The 17,312-nt window shown below is 43.4% G+C and overlaps 1 protein-coding gene across 3 annotated transcripts in view; it reads right to left on the reverse strand.

Moving 5' to 3' along the window:
• Window positions 1–391: 391 nt before the first annotated feature.
• march1 (membrane-associated ring finger (C3HC4) 1) overlaps window positions 392–17,312 on the reverse strand; it is a 37,612-nt gene continuing 20,691 nt past the window's right edge. The window contains exons 2-9 of one of the 3 annotated variants that reach the window (XM_034231223.1): window positions 12,816–13,064; window positions 6,246–6,296; window positions 5,670–5,743; window positions 3,574–4,383; window positions 3,022–3,202; window positions 2,753–2,897; window positions 1,062–1,112; window positions 392–951 (exon numbers count right to left, since the gene is read on the reverse strand). In XM_034231223.1, the coding sequence (XP_034087114.1) occupies window positions 626–951; window positions 1,062–1,112; window positions 2,753–2,897; window positions 3,022–3,202; window positions 3,574–4,383; window positions 5,670–5,743; window positions 6,246–6,296; window positions 12,816–12,902 (1,725 nt within the window). In that variant the 5' untranslated portion in view covers window positions 12,903–13,064 and the 3' untranslated portion in view covers window positions 392–625. Of the gene's footprint in view, window positions 952–1,061; window positions 1,113–2,752; window positions 2,898–3,021; window positions 3,203–3,573; window positions 4,384–5,669; window positions 5,744–6,245; window positions 6,297–12,815; window positions 13,227–17,312 lie in introns of those variants that run through there. The other 2 variants (XM_034231222.1, XM_034231224.1) reach the window with 2 other exon arrangements.

Below are 17,312 nucleotides of genomic sequence, written 5' to 3' on the forward strand. Positions count from 1 at the left end.
ATTGTTCTACTTATCGCATCTTGACTCTTTGGTGTCTGAAGTCCTGAAAGAGAGTTAAGGCATCAGTATGCTTCAAACAAAGCCCTGGTCGGATTATCCTCAGCATCTGAAGCGGCTTTCACGTGTGCCTAAAAATATCATGTCTAATGCCGTTAATGTCTGTCAGAGAGAAATCTAGCTTTTGTGAATTGTGTTTGTAGTCGCACTCACAGCTGAATGAAGCTCCCTTTTCTAAGCAGTAGGGTATACATACAGAAGTTGGTTTGTTTGAAGAATACTGAGACCTTTAATAGCATCCTCAGGGTGAACTCACCTTTAAATCATGTCAGTGCAGTAAAGTGCATACAGGAATAAATCTCAAAATATCACAGCAACTGAAGTCTTTACGGAATCTCTCGCAGGTGGCTTTATTTTCCTTCACATCTCCTCACCTACTCTTCTCTTTGTTACTTTGCATATCCGCGTCCCTTTAGCGTTTCAGTGGAGATGAAATCAGTCCCTGACTCCAGATCAGTCATCGCGGAGCAGAAATGAACATCGCTGAGGTCTAAAAACCACGCACTGCTCACCGTGTGTGATGAGCAGCGCGTGATTCTGGGCTCTTTGTGAGCGTGGGCAGATTTGGTCAGACGGGGTTTTGTGCCGGCGCCACCGCATCCTCCACCGACATCTCAGAGTCCGACTGCTGAGCCTCTGGAGCCGGGGAGGGGGCCGGGCTGATGGGGACCTCCACCGTCCCCTGCTTGCCGTTGGTCAGGGTGCTGTGTCGGGGCGGAGGGTGGTGCACGTCCTTCTCAGGGCAGTTCTGCACCGTGATGATGCGGTTGAAGGCCTTGAGGCGGCGCCACAGCTGCAGGTAGACTTTACACTGGATGTACATGAAGATGAGGCCGCCTGTGAGGCCGATAGCCACCATGATCAGCTTCGTCCAGAAGGGCCACTCGAGCACACCTGAGGACACACACACACACACACACATCAGCTGTTAACCAACAGGCAGGCTGTGGGATGGATCATGATGGTGCTAGTGATGATGGTACTGTGTGCAGAGCTGTGCTTACCACCTGGCATGTATTTGTAGTACTTCAATAGAGAAACTCTCCATAATTCGTCTGCAATCAAGAGTGAGTGTCATTTTTTAATTTCTGTGACCTATGAATATACATTTCTATGCTATTATTAATTATATACACTAATGATATATATTAGGCTTATTAAAGTGGAAATAGAGAACTTTTAAACTCCTCGCTGTAAGCAAGACAACTTTTTATTTTAGAGCCTACTACCAGCCACAAACTCAGTGATTATTACAGACAATCATGCCAAAAGCAAGAATACATTCAAATATGTTTTACTGTAAACCATTTACAAAGCTACCCTTTGAGGGTCTCCTCCTCTGGCAATGTGCAGTCTCTCCCTCGCTGCAGCCGACACAAACCAGGCTTTATGAAAATGAATGAGCGATGATGAAGACTTTTGGAGCTAGGGGCTGGATGCTTTTATTGGACAAGAGTAGGCAACGCTGCCCAGAACACAATGGTTTTTAATTCCAAATCAAGCCTTTATTTCCCCAGGAGACTGTACCAACTGACGGACAGAAGTGCAGGGGGAAAGTGAGGTTTGAAGGGAACCAGTGTAACAACAATGGGGTCATTATTCTGCAGACAGTACATTGTGAAACTGATATTTACTTTTATAATTTTTGATTGAAACAAAAATTAAAACTTGTCTATTGCCACTTTCTATATGAAAATGATAGTAGTGTTACGCTATAATCACAGCACCACAAACTACACCGTCAACAAACAAAACCTCAGAGGGACCTATTCTCACTGTGACAACCTGAAATAAGATTTAAGTTGTTGTGATCATCAGGATTTAACAACTATCGTGTGACCTGTCCAAGTGAAAACTCTGAACTACCTGCTCACTTAAAGAAAAGGATTATCCAATTATCTTAAAATAAAGTGTATTTACATGTTATAGCCAGTAAGTGATTGACTCCTCACATTATGAAAACTAGTATTTCCAAGCTTAATTTGTCATTTGTAAATAAATGAATAATAATATTCAAGAACATTGAAGATGTGTCAAACCCAAAATGCATGAGAGGCATAAATTGAATAATACACACTTTTCTAGATTTAGAAAAAGCTAAAAACACTGAGTGACTACACTGGATCTGTGAACAATCACATCACCAGAGTCTGACAGTATGTAACGATCTACAGGGGAAAAGTTAAAGGTACCCTGTGGAGTTTTGACCACAAGGGGAGCTGCTGCGCGGTTAATCATTATATTATTTGTATATAATAACATGAAATGACTTGTATGTAGTCATAGTATATATATTGTAATATGAGACACATACAAGACATACTACATACTCATTTAGTTTGTCTTTTCTTCTTGTTTATATTTTTATTTTAGTAAGGGGAAAACTGTCAGAACCCACATTTCCCAGTGGAATGAAAAAAGTATTTCTGATTCTGAATAATTCGTTTTTCTTTATTGTACACTGCATGTCTCCGCAGCTTCTCGTGACCATGTGACAAATCAAACTTTAGATTTTTAAAGGACAAGAACATGGCAAGCTGATGTAAACAATGCATTTTATTGCATTTGCAAATGCTTGTAGAGGTCAAATCCAAAACTCCCCATGGTACCTTTTGCCTTAGACCATAACACTATAACTCTGCGTGTCTCTGGGATGTGAGAGAGGGAAGGGGGGGGGGGGGGGTTGAGAACTCACCGTTCCTCCCAATTTTGATCTCTTCTGAGGTTCTCAAGACCAGAACGAAAACTGATAAAAGAATACACGTTACTGCTAGCAGGTGAAAGACCACCGAGAAGAAGATCTTCCTCCTCTCGCCCGTTGACATGTTTAGCCTCTCCCACTGGGAGAAGGAGGGATTGGGGAGAGTTTTTAGAAGAGGGAGAGAGAAATATTTTCATTATTGCAGCCTGACAATAGATCTCAGTTCATAGCTGTGAATGGAGTATATGAGTGTGACTGCCTACCATGCACAAAGGTTTGAGCGTCATCTCCATGACGAAGTCAAACTTGCAAAGTTCACAGCAGCGAGTGTCCGAGGACCTGATCCACTGGTTGAGACAGAACTGGTGCACGAAACTCAGACTCCCCGTGCACCGACAAGGCGTTATTAAGGCGCACTCGTCATCCCCCTCACAGTGGCAGATCCTACACACACACACACACACACACACACACACACACACACACACACACACACACACACACACACACACACACACACACACACACACACAGAAAATAAACATTAAGTACTCACACATAAGCAAGTCGGTTATTTTACAAATTTGAGGTACTTTTACTTCCCTTGAGTATTTTCTTATCATACCCCCTTACACTTATTTGGCATCTTCTAATCATGAAATGACATGAATGGATTACACTTTTGGGGTATCTACTGTCTCCCTGACCAAGAGAAGTTCCCTTTTTGGACCATGACCTTTAATTATGAAAGTGATATTGATGGATGATACGTGGACACACCAACACTGAAATAAGCCTCACAACAACCCACTCACCTGCAGACATCCGTATCAGAGTCGTCAGAGTACTGCGCCTGTGTGCTTCCGTTCATAGCACAGTGATTCTGAGGTGTGGGCACTGACATGTCGCCCCCCCCTGCCCCTTTCTCCTGGTATCTCTTGTTGATGAGCTCCTCTCCGTCCGCGGACAGTGAGGAGGAGTCTGACTTGGAGCTCTTCTCCTTCTCCCTGCTCTGTGAGCCTCCTCTCTGTGAGCCTTCTCTCTGTGAGGCGTGCTCGTCCCTCTTCACGGAGGCCCGGCTGCTGCTGCTGCGTTTCTTCAGCCCGGCGCTCTCCTCCACCAGCGGCAGGCTCTCCTTCCCTTCATCCGAGCACACCGACTGCAGCTCCATCACCTTGTCTTCTTCTTTCCCCTCGTTGGCTCCATCCCTCTCCCGGCTGCTTCCGCTGCGGTGCCTCACTCTTCGGGCTTTCTCTTTGCTCCAGCTGCGGTCCTCTCGCTCTGCCTCCTCCTCAGAGGTGGAGTCAGAGGGCGGGCCCCCTGCGGTGCGGAGGCGAGGGGGGAGCTCTCTCCGGGTCTTGGCCGTCCGCTCCTTCTTCTCCCCGAGCTCGCTGCGGTCAGCGCTGAGGCTGCTCTCGCTGTGCTCCGGTTTGTCGTTGGTTTCCACCAAGTCGGGGGAGCAGCTGCTCTTCTTGCGGCGGTGGCGGCGCTTCATCTGCTTCTTCTGGGCCGGAGCAGCCGAGCCCAGAGTCGTGTTGGTGACGCTCATCACAGAGCTGTGGGTGGGCTTCTCAGGTTTCTGAGACTCAGAGACATCCTCCTCTACACGGGTCAGCTGGCTAGAGCTGAACACGCACGCACACACACACACACACACACACACACACACACGCACACACACACACACACACACACACACACACACACACACACACCACACACACACACATGCACGCACTCACGCACGCACACACACACACACACACACACACACACACACACACGAGACAAACAGAGAGATGAAGATGTGTAAAAGAATAATGTGAAGTAAAATGACATGAAGTGTGGCGACATTAACTAAACAGCTACTCTGAAAAGGACATACAGTAGTTTATGAGTTAGCAACTATTTAGCACGGCAGATCGTTTTGTCCTTATATGCCCTGGTCTAAATGTCACTTTTTAACCCAATGCAATGGAGGGGAATTTGATTTACTCTTTGGGGGGAAAAATATTTAAAACAGCTTTTTCCAGAATCTCTGTTACTGTGAAAAAAACACAGACCTGTCTACTGTCAAAATGTTTTGCAGCTTTCTTTAAAAGAAAAAAGTTTACAGTGACATTTCCTAGCACACAATATCATATTCCTAGAAACCTTGAGCTTTCAGTCCACTGTAAGTGACTGAAGGTTGGACTCTCTCCATACCTGGGCAGATATAACTAACTATATCTGCATTTTTTAGGATTCCACTCGCAGAGAGTATTTCTATTATTCTGTAATGCTGAATCTCAATTCATATATCTGAACTGTGGTGAGATCGAGCTCAAGTCAATCTAGAGAAAGGATACGTCTAGATTTGAAATATGTGTCTAATTAAAAATAAAGAACATTAAATTAGCTGTTCCTAGAAACCCCCACCTGCCGGCGTTGGTATATAAAAATAACTCCTAAGATACAGAACAGTGGGACATGATGTACAACTGAATAATTAAGTGAAAAAAATGATCACCAGGCTGGTTAATCAGAATAAGAAATAGTGAATATGGAATCATTTCAGGATGCTATGTAACAGATGGAGATTCACACACTCACATACATCACGTGTCCACACTGCTATAAACAGAGTGTCCTCTCTGCTTTTAACCACAGGACAGAGCCTCTCGACAGGACAACCAACCACCAGTGGATATCTTCCCTTTAATGATTGTGCTTTACACCATTGGTGTTTGGCATCCATTTTAATTGTGTTAACGCCACCTGGGTGCTGAGGCCCGTGCTTAATCAGTCTTTCTATCAGTGGAGATGAAGCTGTAAAATGTGCGGCTTAATGTCACTGAGAGAATTGTGGCTGGAGCTTTTGTTGTCCACATTCTGTAATTCTGGGTAAAACTTAAAGAGAAAGCTGGCTCACCTGCAAATGTCCTGAGAGGACGGGGTGATCGATGTCCTTGAGGCTGTAGCTGGTCCTGCTGTGGAGTTGCTGGCCTAAAACAAGTGGATGAAGATTAACTTCCTGCTAGGAAATCATAACAACTTAAATCAAATATAACATCTTATCAGACTTTGTAGCGATTACATCATCCAAAAATATTGATAATCCATAAATATAAATGATGCTGCAACAATTGTTTGGAACCCAAAATAAGCTGACATATAAAGTACTGCTTACATATTAGCTGTAGAGATTTATTTTATCTTTGGTTTTTCAGAGCAAGTGTTGTGTTGAATTAAAGTGATGATTATATGCAGGTTTATAACTTTGTATTACTTTGAGTAACTCTTCCACATTACACAATGTAATTTGGGTCATAGCTAATAACAACAAATATCAAAGCATCATGTATTGTCTCATGAGTCATACAACAGTGTGTAGATATAGGGGATACGAGCACAATCTTGCACATTAGACTATGCTTGGGTTAACAAAGCTTTCCACCCTTTGAACCGTGACATTGGCCCTTTAAGCTCCCTGATATTCAGCCGTTACCTTGGAGATGTTGCTGGATCGACTCCCTGAGCAGCCGGGGGCCTTCCTCCCCTGCAGGGAGAGGGCGAGACGGAAAATCATTAGAGAACAGGAGATGTTGGTCATTAAAGCACAAAGCGTTTGAATCAGTGATTTATCTAGCACAAAACACTAGGTCATCCATTGATAATACATTTACACAATATTTCCCTCACTTCAGGGTAAGAGCTCAATCATGACATCATGACTTGTTGTAGGTTATTACTATTATGACATTGATTCATAGTTTAGTATATACAAATATGGGAAATGTATGTTATGATGCAAAGCTGTAATGATTTGTAGGAGACAGACAATCTAAAAATGTCCTCATTTAAAGAGCAGAAAGCAGACACTGGGGGCGATTCCTTATTCTTTGTGTTGCAATAGCTAAATATTGGAAATTGGACACGCTAATGCTCTTAATCTGCAATAAAAACAAGGAAAACATTGTAATTAAATTAACCTAATACTACATGTTCAGGAGAATCCATTGTTATTCTGAGTTAACTGGCTGCGCGTTGATTGGTTAAAAACCCCGCGTCAGGAGTTATGCGTTGCCTCGTGTCCTTGTTATTTCATTCTGACCTGGGCTAAAGACAACCAATCCTATTACCTGCTCCTCCTTCTCTAAGTGGATACAATGCTGCTCTGCATGCCATGTGTCTCTATTTATAGCAAACTCATAGCAGGTTTTCTAGAACTTCCCAGAGCGCCGTTTGCCCAACTCAATGGTCAGATCTTGAACTCAACCCTCAGACTGTTGTGACCTTGTTTCCCGCCTGCAGCTTCTTACACAAGTTACCAGAGGGCGATTCTGTGTAGGAGTTACTAAGTACTGAGAGTGACGATACATCGTGAACAAAACAAGATCTTCTGTACAAAACATTTTAAATAAATAATAGATTAAATAACCTAAGAGAAATGTCAGGTTTTGGGTAATTCAGTAGAACACAAATCTGAAAAGAAGTCACATTAACGCAAAAGTTACATAGTTGTATATATATCACAATCTGCCTGTACAACAGACCAGATCATGTATCTCCATCATAGGAAGCAGTGTCCTATCTAGAGATTCTTTGGCTCTAAATGCTAGAATCTCTTGGCAGATATCTAAAAAGAGAATGTTGACTCTATACTTACTATTGGGACAGTTATAATTAGACACTACCAGATTGCAACAAGAAATCTTACTTGAAAAATGTCTGATTTTCTTTTCAAATCGAATTACCAACATCACTTCTTTCAGTTGGCTTTCATCCATAGCTCAAATAGTAATGTTTCTGTCGGAAAAGTGCATTACATATAGGTTTGACCATGTGATGGAGACACGAAGGATGACCTGCCACTGGAAAATTAAGTAAGACATCAAATAGAGTGAAAATTAAACAGATATTCGATTGTATAGTTTATATATCGTCTAAAGGTATTTACAGATTGTGATGCTCTACGCTCTCTTTGCAGGTGAGTGGCATGGACACTAATTGCTGCCTCCCAGTATATCTTTGTCCTCATCCTGGGAATAATTAAAGGGCAAGTGTGAGAGGACCTGAGGGATCTAGGTGGAGCAAACATGGAGAGCATGTCCGACAGGAATTCCGGCGCTAATCCATGAGTCATTTGAACACGAATAAAAGGTTCTTAAAAGATATTCTACATGGAGAAGCAACCAGAAAAGGGACTTTAGGAAAGGTTGGATGTGAGCTCTGGTGTTTGTATAAAATCAATAGCTTTGATATTTAAGAAGAAAGGAGAGGTGTACTTGTTTGTGGTTATTGTTTTATTTTTGACATAAAGAGAGAAATGGCATTTATTTTTTGAAGTCAATTATATACTTAAATATTTTGGACATGAAAATATATTGCGTCCCGATACTGTAGTTCCGCAGCAATGTCATGAATGAATATGCCTGCTTACATGCTATACATGTTAGAGGTCTGTTTGTACAATTTTTGAATAATAACGCAATTGGTGAGCTGTGAAGTTATATGCTTTACGTAACTTACCGGATATACACCGAGTTCAAAGTTGATGCTAGCAACGTCACATGTGGGTGGCTTCTTTAAATATATTTTACTTGAAATATGAAGAACAGAGCAGAGTTTGCCTGAACCAACCCACACACAGACACAGTTGTATGTAGTCAGTGAAATAAAAGAGACTTTGACAGAGGAAGAGTGCTTGGTCTAATCTGATCAAAGGATTTGCTGACAGCCAGGTTTAAATCAGTAGATCTGTGTGGAGTGCAAGGCACACACTCTGCAGCCTCCTCAGGAAGTGAGATTACAGAGGAGACATGGACTTGGAGTAATGCGCGATTGTAATGTTTGGTAGTTTAACAAGACACATCAGTTATTAATTGAGTCGTAAAAGAGATCCATCCATCCGATATAACTACTCCAAAAATGTAGGTAAAAAAAGATCCATCAAAGATAAAAGTCTATTTAATGGTATTTGTCCCGCTCATTTGAGCTGATGACACTGCAGGACGCTCAACAATGTCTTTACAGAAGTCTGACTGCGAGAAGCTCATTCTGCTATTTTGGCAGAGGAAAGAAGTGCCTTGTGTTAATATCTGCCAAACTAAGCTGACCAAAACTGCATTTAGAGAGATTTTGAAAAGCAAACCATGTGAAATTATTAAGTTGTGGCATACATGTTAATTTCACAACAACAGAATGTAGTGTAGAGTGCTGTTCTTTAGAAATAGGATGGCGATAACGTGTTTTAATTACAATTAGATGAGATGATGAGAATATTACCTATGACACCAATATGTAGGATTCTTAAAAAAACACGTCACAAAGCTAGGGTAGCACTTTCCCCAAACGTGTAGTCTTTGTGCCAAGCTGAGATAAACACAACTGAAGATGTTAAACTGATATCTGTCTCCTCATTTAGCTAGCAACAGTGTTTTTCAAATGTCAGTGCATTCCAATGAAGGCACAATGACAGATTCAAAAGTACTCCCTCTGCCCCCCTAGAGGTGTATGGCGCTGTCTGTATTGAGAGACCTTTCCCTCTGTTTCCTTTCTTTATTTTCTTCTTCGAAGAGAAAGCTTTTTATTTATTTAAATGTTATATTATTTAACTTTTTTAATTTGTAATGCTATTTTATTTCTATTTCTGAAATATTTTGGACTGTTTATATCTTGTGTCTTAATTTCTCTTATGTACATTGCCTTGTGTTTTTATCTATCTATCTATCTATACACAGCACAGACAGAAAATCAATGTGTTGAACTACAAGTATAGATTGTGGTTGATTGTCAAAATATTACTGCAAATTACTTCAGCATTTTCAATATCATTGTCTTTATTAACCTATGATAATGAACCTCTGAACGGAAGATAAAATAAACAACAAAAATCGTTCACCTGCTCACGAGCACCCTTTGAATGTTGTTTGCTATCTTTGCTTTGTCATCCATTCTCATTACTTTCCTTTGTCTGAGAAGCCCTTTAAGTCTGTTCAAACAGTGTAGCAACTGTACTGTACACTGGTGTGTGTACAGTGCATGGTACACATACTCAGATTCCACATGTCTTTCGCTCTTATGACTCCTGTACACAGAGAGACTGCATAATAAACTTTTAAAGAGGCAAATGATCTATTCCCATAAACGTACGAGCCAATATCTTGAATTCCTAAAAGGCTCGTACAGTTGAACACTGGACTGTTAGTCTCCATACAGACTGCCACAAATCCAAAGATTATTCTCCTCACCCCAGGCAGAGAACCTGCAATGCATCATTCTAAGCGTTCTGAATCATACGCCTGACAGTCCTAAGAATCACCAAAACTGAAGTTAGATTTCAAGTACAGTTAACTTCACACAGGATCACAGCTAAACATACAACTCCTTCCTGCCGGAGCCTCGTACCAGCCTCAACTCAGATTTCAGCGGTGATGAAGTGCAGCATTAGAGTTCACATCTTGCGCTCCCTTACCTGAGCGCCTGCTCCTCTGCCAGCACTCTGAATCTGATGCTCAGCACAGTCTTTGGTGAGTCTTTGTGTGGACATGTGCATGTTTCTGCGGAGGGGATTGAGTGATCCAGCGTTGACCGAGGGCTATATTTTGTTTCTGTGCTCTGGCTCAGGATCAAAAAACACCTACAGCTACATTTAGACAACCAACCATGAAGCTGCAGCTGCACAGATCATATTTGGTTATGGCATGTCTAACAGAGCCTTAAGATAAGGAAATAAGAAGAATATCCTAAATTATAAATCCATCAGCAGGGTTGAGTTGTTGTGGTTGTCTCTGTGGCAACACAACCAAAACAACCAAGTAGCTGTCCTCATCACATTCTGACTCCAAGTTGTTTCATTCTGATTGGTCCAGGGGAATCACATTTTTTCAACACAGTTTCATCCACCCCAAACCAGCAAAAAGAGCATATAAATAAATAGAGAAATCAAATATAGAAATCCCCCATGATATGAAACAAATATAAAGAACGAGACAGCTTTGTTCAAACTCTGGAAGATAACAGGATGTAATTTAAAGATAATATTTGCATCACCTAGGTAAGACTTTAAAGAGAATATCCAATGCATTTGAAAAGTAGGGTAGGTAAGAATGGAGAAACCAGCTCGAGTGCGCTAGAATTTGAAAGTACGCAGCCGAAAAAAATCTGCCCCTTCTTTCAGACTTCCTTACAGAGCCCCTCCTCCAACACACACGAACGCACACATGACCAATGAGGGCACGAGATAAGTTTGTGCACAGATGGAAGGCTGACAGGCAGGTAGGCCATCCAGTTATTTTAGCCGGGCTCAGATGATTGGTCGTGCTTTTTACAGCGCCACGGCTTCCACAGATGACATTTTTTAATGGATCTTTTGTCAAAGCATTTCATTCATTGCTATCGGGATGTTAAGAGCATTCCATGGAATATAACAAAAAGTGTTTCTGAAGTGAATTACCTACCCCACCTTTAAATGTTACACTTCCATGTGTTTTCCTTCATAAACTGTTTTTTGAATTTCCAGTAGAATCTTTACACATCCAAGATGTTTAAAGGACCAACTAGTGTGCTCGTAAACCAGCTCTTAATAGCTAAGTTAATGGATATCAAAAAGTGGGGCTGAAACAAGCAGAAGACAACTTACAGGTCTATCAAATTAAATGTTATATTACTATTGCTTTTGTATTTGGGCTTGGTTAAATGTAATTTGTATTAAGAATTATTTAATTAGAAGAAAATGCGAACCCAAGACCTGCATCATTCAATAAGCGTATTCAGTGTGTTAGTTTCTGCTTATTATGTTTATACGCTGGTTGTTTGGTCTGTTTAGCAATATTTTTGATAGCCGAGTTGATGGAAGCGCTGTGTGTGTGTGTGTGTGTGTGTGTGTGTGTGTGTGTGTGTGTGTGTGTGTGTGGGTTTGTGTGTGTGTGTGTGTGTGTGTGTGTGTGTGTGTGTGTGAGTGTGTTTTCAGGTCAGAGGTCGGACTGGTGACAACAAGCAATCGCTATAATACCAACTTCATGGCAAGGAGAATAGATAATATGTGTGGAAGCCAGGCACTGAGAAGAATATACTGCTGTTACATTAAGTATGACACAAATACTTGTTTTGGTAACTTGTAAATTAGCCTCAGCTTTTTGTTCATAGCAATCAGCTGTGAAATTGGTGTTTATAAGGTCTGTGTCTTCGGGTTTGACATTTCTCTGTTCTGCATTGGAACGGATCGCAGCTTTCAAATAATGGAAGGTCTGTGCGGAAGTTTTTTGCCCCATGAAGATGTCTAGTTAAAACTCATATAGCTGTTGTGATGACTGCAGGTTAGTGAATAAATGAGAATGGTGCCAAAAATGAGGAAGTGAAACAATTTTCTACTACAGTTACTGACGTCAGGGATTATATGTTCCTCAGTAGGTTTGCAGTGACGCCATTATCAACAGAAACATGTATTCTTATTGGAATCAAAAGACTGAATAATCACAAAACAATACAGTTACAACCACGATTTGTAAACGGTTTAGTTTTCAGAAATACTCAACACTACTTTGAATGCTCTCTGCTTTCAGACAAAATGACTTTGTAGCCTTGTGCATGTAACATAACATGATGTGAAGTGATGCAATGTTACATATGTATCATTATGTTCTATGATGGTTCATGATGTTCAATGAGGTGCTACTGTATGATGTGATGTCAGGCTGACAGAAGACGCAGTTGAAAGCATGAAACCCCAAGTGAGGGAGCAGTGATAAAAGGTTGCTGAGTGCAAGCATGTACTGTATGCCTGAGTGACTCTGTGAGTTCAAAAAACTGTCAGCTGATACTGGTGGCTGACACACACACACACACACACACACACACATGCAAACTCCTCTACAGTCATCAATACTCAAGGACCAATCAAAAGACTTCTACTTTCAAACAAAACAGAGCTGGATCTTCAAACTTTAGATTCAAATCTGAATAACTTTGCACTGGTTTAAAGCCTCAAATGAAACGGAGAGAAACATATGAATCCACAAAGCTTTTTCTGTCATCTTAACGGCTCAGGAGCAAAGTTAGGAGGTCAAACACTTACCTCCGTTTTATCCTTTGAACGAGTAGAGCTTTTACCATTGCTGGCTGTTTCCTTGGTCGGAACCACAGTTATCTGTTGTACTGGCATGCTGCTGTTTCCAGGCAACGCTTCCCGATGTTACTCCCACAGCATTCCCAGCACGGCTCACTTTCCCGTCCTCCGCTCCGCGTCCCTGTGTTTGAGATCGGTTTTCTCATCAACAAGCTGTCTCCGGGGAAATCCGTGTCCTCTTTCAGCCCAATCCGGATCCTAAAGAGGAGGGGAGATGTAGTGGGATCAGGTCACCGCGGCAACGGGAAGATAGCTCTGAAGATGGACGGGTGTGATATCGTCATGACGACTGTGAAGCTACTCAACAGTGCTCACCACCTCCTCCTCCTTATTCTCTGCCCTCCTGCTGAGAGAGAGAGAGTTGAGATCGAGCCGAGCAGTAAACAAGGATGCAGGGGGAAAGTGGGTTGTTGCGACGTGTGTGTGTGTGTGTGTGTGTGTGTGTGTGTGTGTGTGTGTGTGTGTCTTTCTTGGAGGGGTGGAGCCAGGATTTGATCGTACTTGCTTTGCTTGGTAATAAGCATAAGGTCCACAAGGATTAGGGGTTAGCCTAACCTCAATCTCCTCCTCTGACCAGTTGTACTGCTAATACGCTTACTCAACTTGTGCAAATGGACAGCAGCCGCACGCACGCACGCACACACACACACACACACACACACACACACACACACACACACACACACACACACACACACACACACACACACACACACACACACTGTCTGATTGTTCAGGAACTCCCTGCTGGCTGAGAAACAGTGTGTTGATTGATGTAAAGCTGCCCTATTTCTTCCTTTAAAAAAGAAAAAGGCCAATTAATCGTCTATGTGACCCGCCATGAAGACAAAAACCTTTCACAACCATAGTCAATGTCTTCAGAGAAAGTGTGTGTGTGTGTGTGTGTGTGTGTGTGTGTGTGTGTGGTGTGTGTGTGTGTGTGTGGTGTGTGTGTGTGTGTGTGTGTGTTGTGTGTGTGTGTGTGTATGTGTGTGTGTGTGTGTGTTTATGGTGGAGGTTTTAATTCTATTTCAGATTCTCTCAGGTCATGAGGATTATGATTGATATAACTGGAAAATGGGAGACTTACAGTGATCAGTCAAATCCGCAGCTTACTGAGGTGAAGAGGTGAACTCTCGTGCACTGGGCAGTGACTGTCCGCCATTTTTTAGATTCAACATTCAAAGCGCTTCCCTGATGCTTTCTTATGATTAGAACAAACAAAATGAATACATTGAAGCTAATCTGGAATTTTAAACCACAGTTTGTAGCATGTCCAAGTTGTTTCATAATAGATGAGGTTGTTCTTGTGCCAGAGCCAGAAAAACCTAGAGAGAACTGGCAACAATAATGCATGGCTAAGATTGACGCAGCAATAGATGTTGTTCAATTAATTAAATCACTTTGATAAACATTTCTGTTTAATTTGAAAGTTTAAGACAATTGCGTGAATTAAATGTCGCTAACAACCCAATATTATTTTACTTTTTTAGACGTGACTGTGTTTTTAACTTTAGTTCATTTGTTACGTTTTTCTACAGATGAGTAGGTGTGCATTAAGTTGAGGAATATTTACCACAGTGTAAACAAAAGACTAACACTGTATTTGTTGTGTCATAAACAGGCTGTAGTGAAACTCTTACATGGTTTGTTTTGCATATATTATCCGGTAAATACCTGCACACATTTTATACAACCTTGACAACAGTATGCATTACCTGTCTAGATTGTTACGGACTCTGTTCTATTTCGTATAACGCTTCGCCCTCTAAGGCTATCGCTATTGGGTAATCCCACTGCACGTGTGCAGCACTGACAGACTTAATCCACGCCCACCTATGACGTGGGCCCCACCTATGACGTGGGCCCCACCTACGGACTCACTTCCGTATAAATAGGAAGTAGTCCCTACAATCTGCTCCCACTTTTCTTCAGCACTCCGTTGCAGAAGCACTGTACAGGCACAAGCTCTTTTCAGAGCTGTTTACTAGAAAGCAAACATTTCCCCCTGGCCCCATCCTCCCTCTCCTCCGGACGGGGGAGACAGGGCGGGGCTCGGTGTTAGCCGACATATGAGTTACGACCGGCTGTGGCTGGCTCGCTCCAGGGAGGAAGCGGCTTTACACAGACGATACAGGTGAGTCCTGCCGGGGATTGGAGCACGCAAACGCGACTCTCACTCCCCAGGTGTCGTGCACTCATTGTGTCCGTCTCCCTCTGGCCCACAGACAGCGGAGCGCGAACGCTCTCGCGGCTGCGGCCGGGGATGATTGGCTAGTCCAGGAGTCCTACTTTGTGGACCAAGCCCTTGATTATTGGATCCGAGTGGCGGGCAGCAGTCAGGCGACTCCTTCCCCTCCATGCCTCCACACACCGTTCATTCCTCAAGCGGGTTTGAGCGTGAACGCGCCTCAATGTCCGGTTTACGAGCCTTCTCCTAAACGGCGACATGATGAGAGCCGCTGTGCAATACAGCGTGTGGAGGTGCAAGAGTCGGCTGTAACCTGTCAGTCAGCAGGCAGCATGGCTCGTGGCGCAAGCCAGCTGTATTTAACCAGGCGGTTATTAGACAGCAGGGCTTGACGTTTAAACCTGATGCTCCTAACCTGTCGGTTAGCAGGCAGCACGGTTTTTTTCCTCTGTCCCAGATGTGCCTACTACACACGGTCGTAATGAGCCCAGGGCTGTTATTACGCACTGTGTGAATAGCACTGCACACACCTCCGCTCATTCCTCAGCAGGTTTGAGCGTGAACGCGCCTCAATGTCCAGTTTACGAGCCTTCTCCTAAACAGAGACAGGATGAGAGCCGGTGTGAGATGCAGCGTGTGGAGGCCCCCTCGCAGCTTTTCGGTCCGGGCCCCTCTTGGGTTGCTTCACGGGCAACGGCGGCGAGGGCTCTGACGTGGCTCGTCACCATGACAACCACAGCACATCCAGAGCATGTCGCGCGCTCTCAGAATATTACTCAGAGTGGCGACGCGTGTGTTCGATGGACAGATGAATAATAATAAGCAGCAAGGCCCACCGGGTAAGCCGGCTGCCCCTAACCTGTCAGTTATAGGCAGCATGGCTCGCTGCATAAATCGGCTGTCTTTAAAACCTATTGGTTTTTAGGCAGCTCGGTTTTTCTCCTCTGTCCCAAACCTACCTCCTACACACGGTTGTAATGAGCCCACGAGTGCCATTATTACAGTGAGGACAGCACTGCACACAGCTCCGCTCATCCCTTAGGGGTGTTGAGCGTGAACGCACCTCGGTGTCCAGTTTAACACTGTAAGCAATTGCTGTTATTTTACAGCCAATTTTCAACACTAATCTACTGGCGGTCCCCTAACCAGAATGTTACTGTGAATTATTTAATTTTTTACAGTAATAAACTGAAATTGTTCAACAGTATGAATACTATATAATTCCAATGTATTGCTGGTGTCTCTGCTGCCAGTATTTTACTGTTAATTGAAAAAGTACAGCAGTATACTGTATTTTATTTTTACTGTAAAGTCATTTCACAGTATGAGTACTGTGGTATTACAGTGAAGTGCAGGCATCTGTGAAGAGACTGCCGGCACTTTACTGTTATTTGACAGGAAAATGTGTTACAGTGGACATAATGAGAGCCTGTGTGAAATGCAGCGTCTGGAGGGCTCTGGCGTGGCTCGTCACCATGACAACCACAGCACATCCAGAGCAGGTTGGCGCGCTGAGTGGCGGCGCGTGTGTTCAATGGACAGATGGAAGATAATATGCAGCAAGGCTCCCCGGTTAAGCCGGCTGCCAATAGCCTATTGGTTACTTGGCAGCATGGCTCGCTGCCTAAGCCGGCTGGGTTTTTTAACTTATCGGTTAATAAAACAGCAGGGCTTACTATTCAATCCGTCTACCTTTAAACTTTTTGGGTTTAGGCAGCACGGATTTTTTCTCTGTCTCAGACGTACCTCCTACCCACGATCGTAATAAGCCCACGGAGGGCCATTATTACGCATTGTGTGGACAGCACTGCACACACCTCCGCTCATCCCTTAGTGATGTTGAGCGTGAATGCGCGGTTTACGAGTCTTCTCCTAAACGGCGACATATTGAGAGCCTGTGTGAAATGCAGCGTGTAGAGGGCTCTGGCGTGGTTTGCCACCAACCACAGCACATCCAGAGAATGTACACCCGGCGCTATCAGAGTACTGTATGGTACTCAGGGTGGCGGCGCGTGTGTCTGATGGACAGATGGATGAGCAGGCGGATGGGCAGAGGATAGTCTCTGCAGTTCGCCTCTCCCCCCCGCAGTTCTACGGGATACAGGGAACCCTGTCATCCCGGAAACAGTGTCTCGCGCTCCGTGCAGAGCGGCAGGAACTCTTGTTAAAAGAAAGCTTTTTTCCAGGGTTCCTCATGGGGAAGAAAGTGACAGCTCTCCTCCGGCGTGTCACACCCCGCGGGGCGGTGACACCAC

The sequence above is a fragment of the Gymnodraco acuticeps genome, unplaced genomic scaffold (assembly GCF_902827175.1).
Source record: "Gymnodraco acuticeps unplaced genomic scaffold, fGymAcu1.1, whole genome shotgun sequence".
NCBI classification, from domain to species: Eukaryota; Metazoa; Chordata; class Actinopteri; order Perciformes; family Bathydraconidae; genus Gymnodraco; species Gymnodraco acuticeps.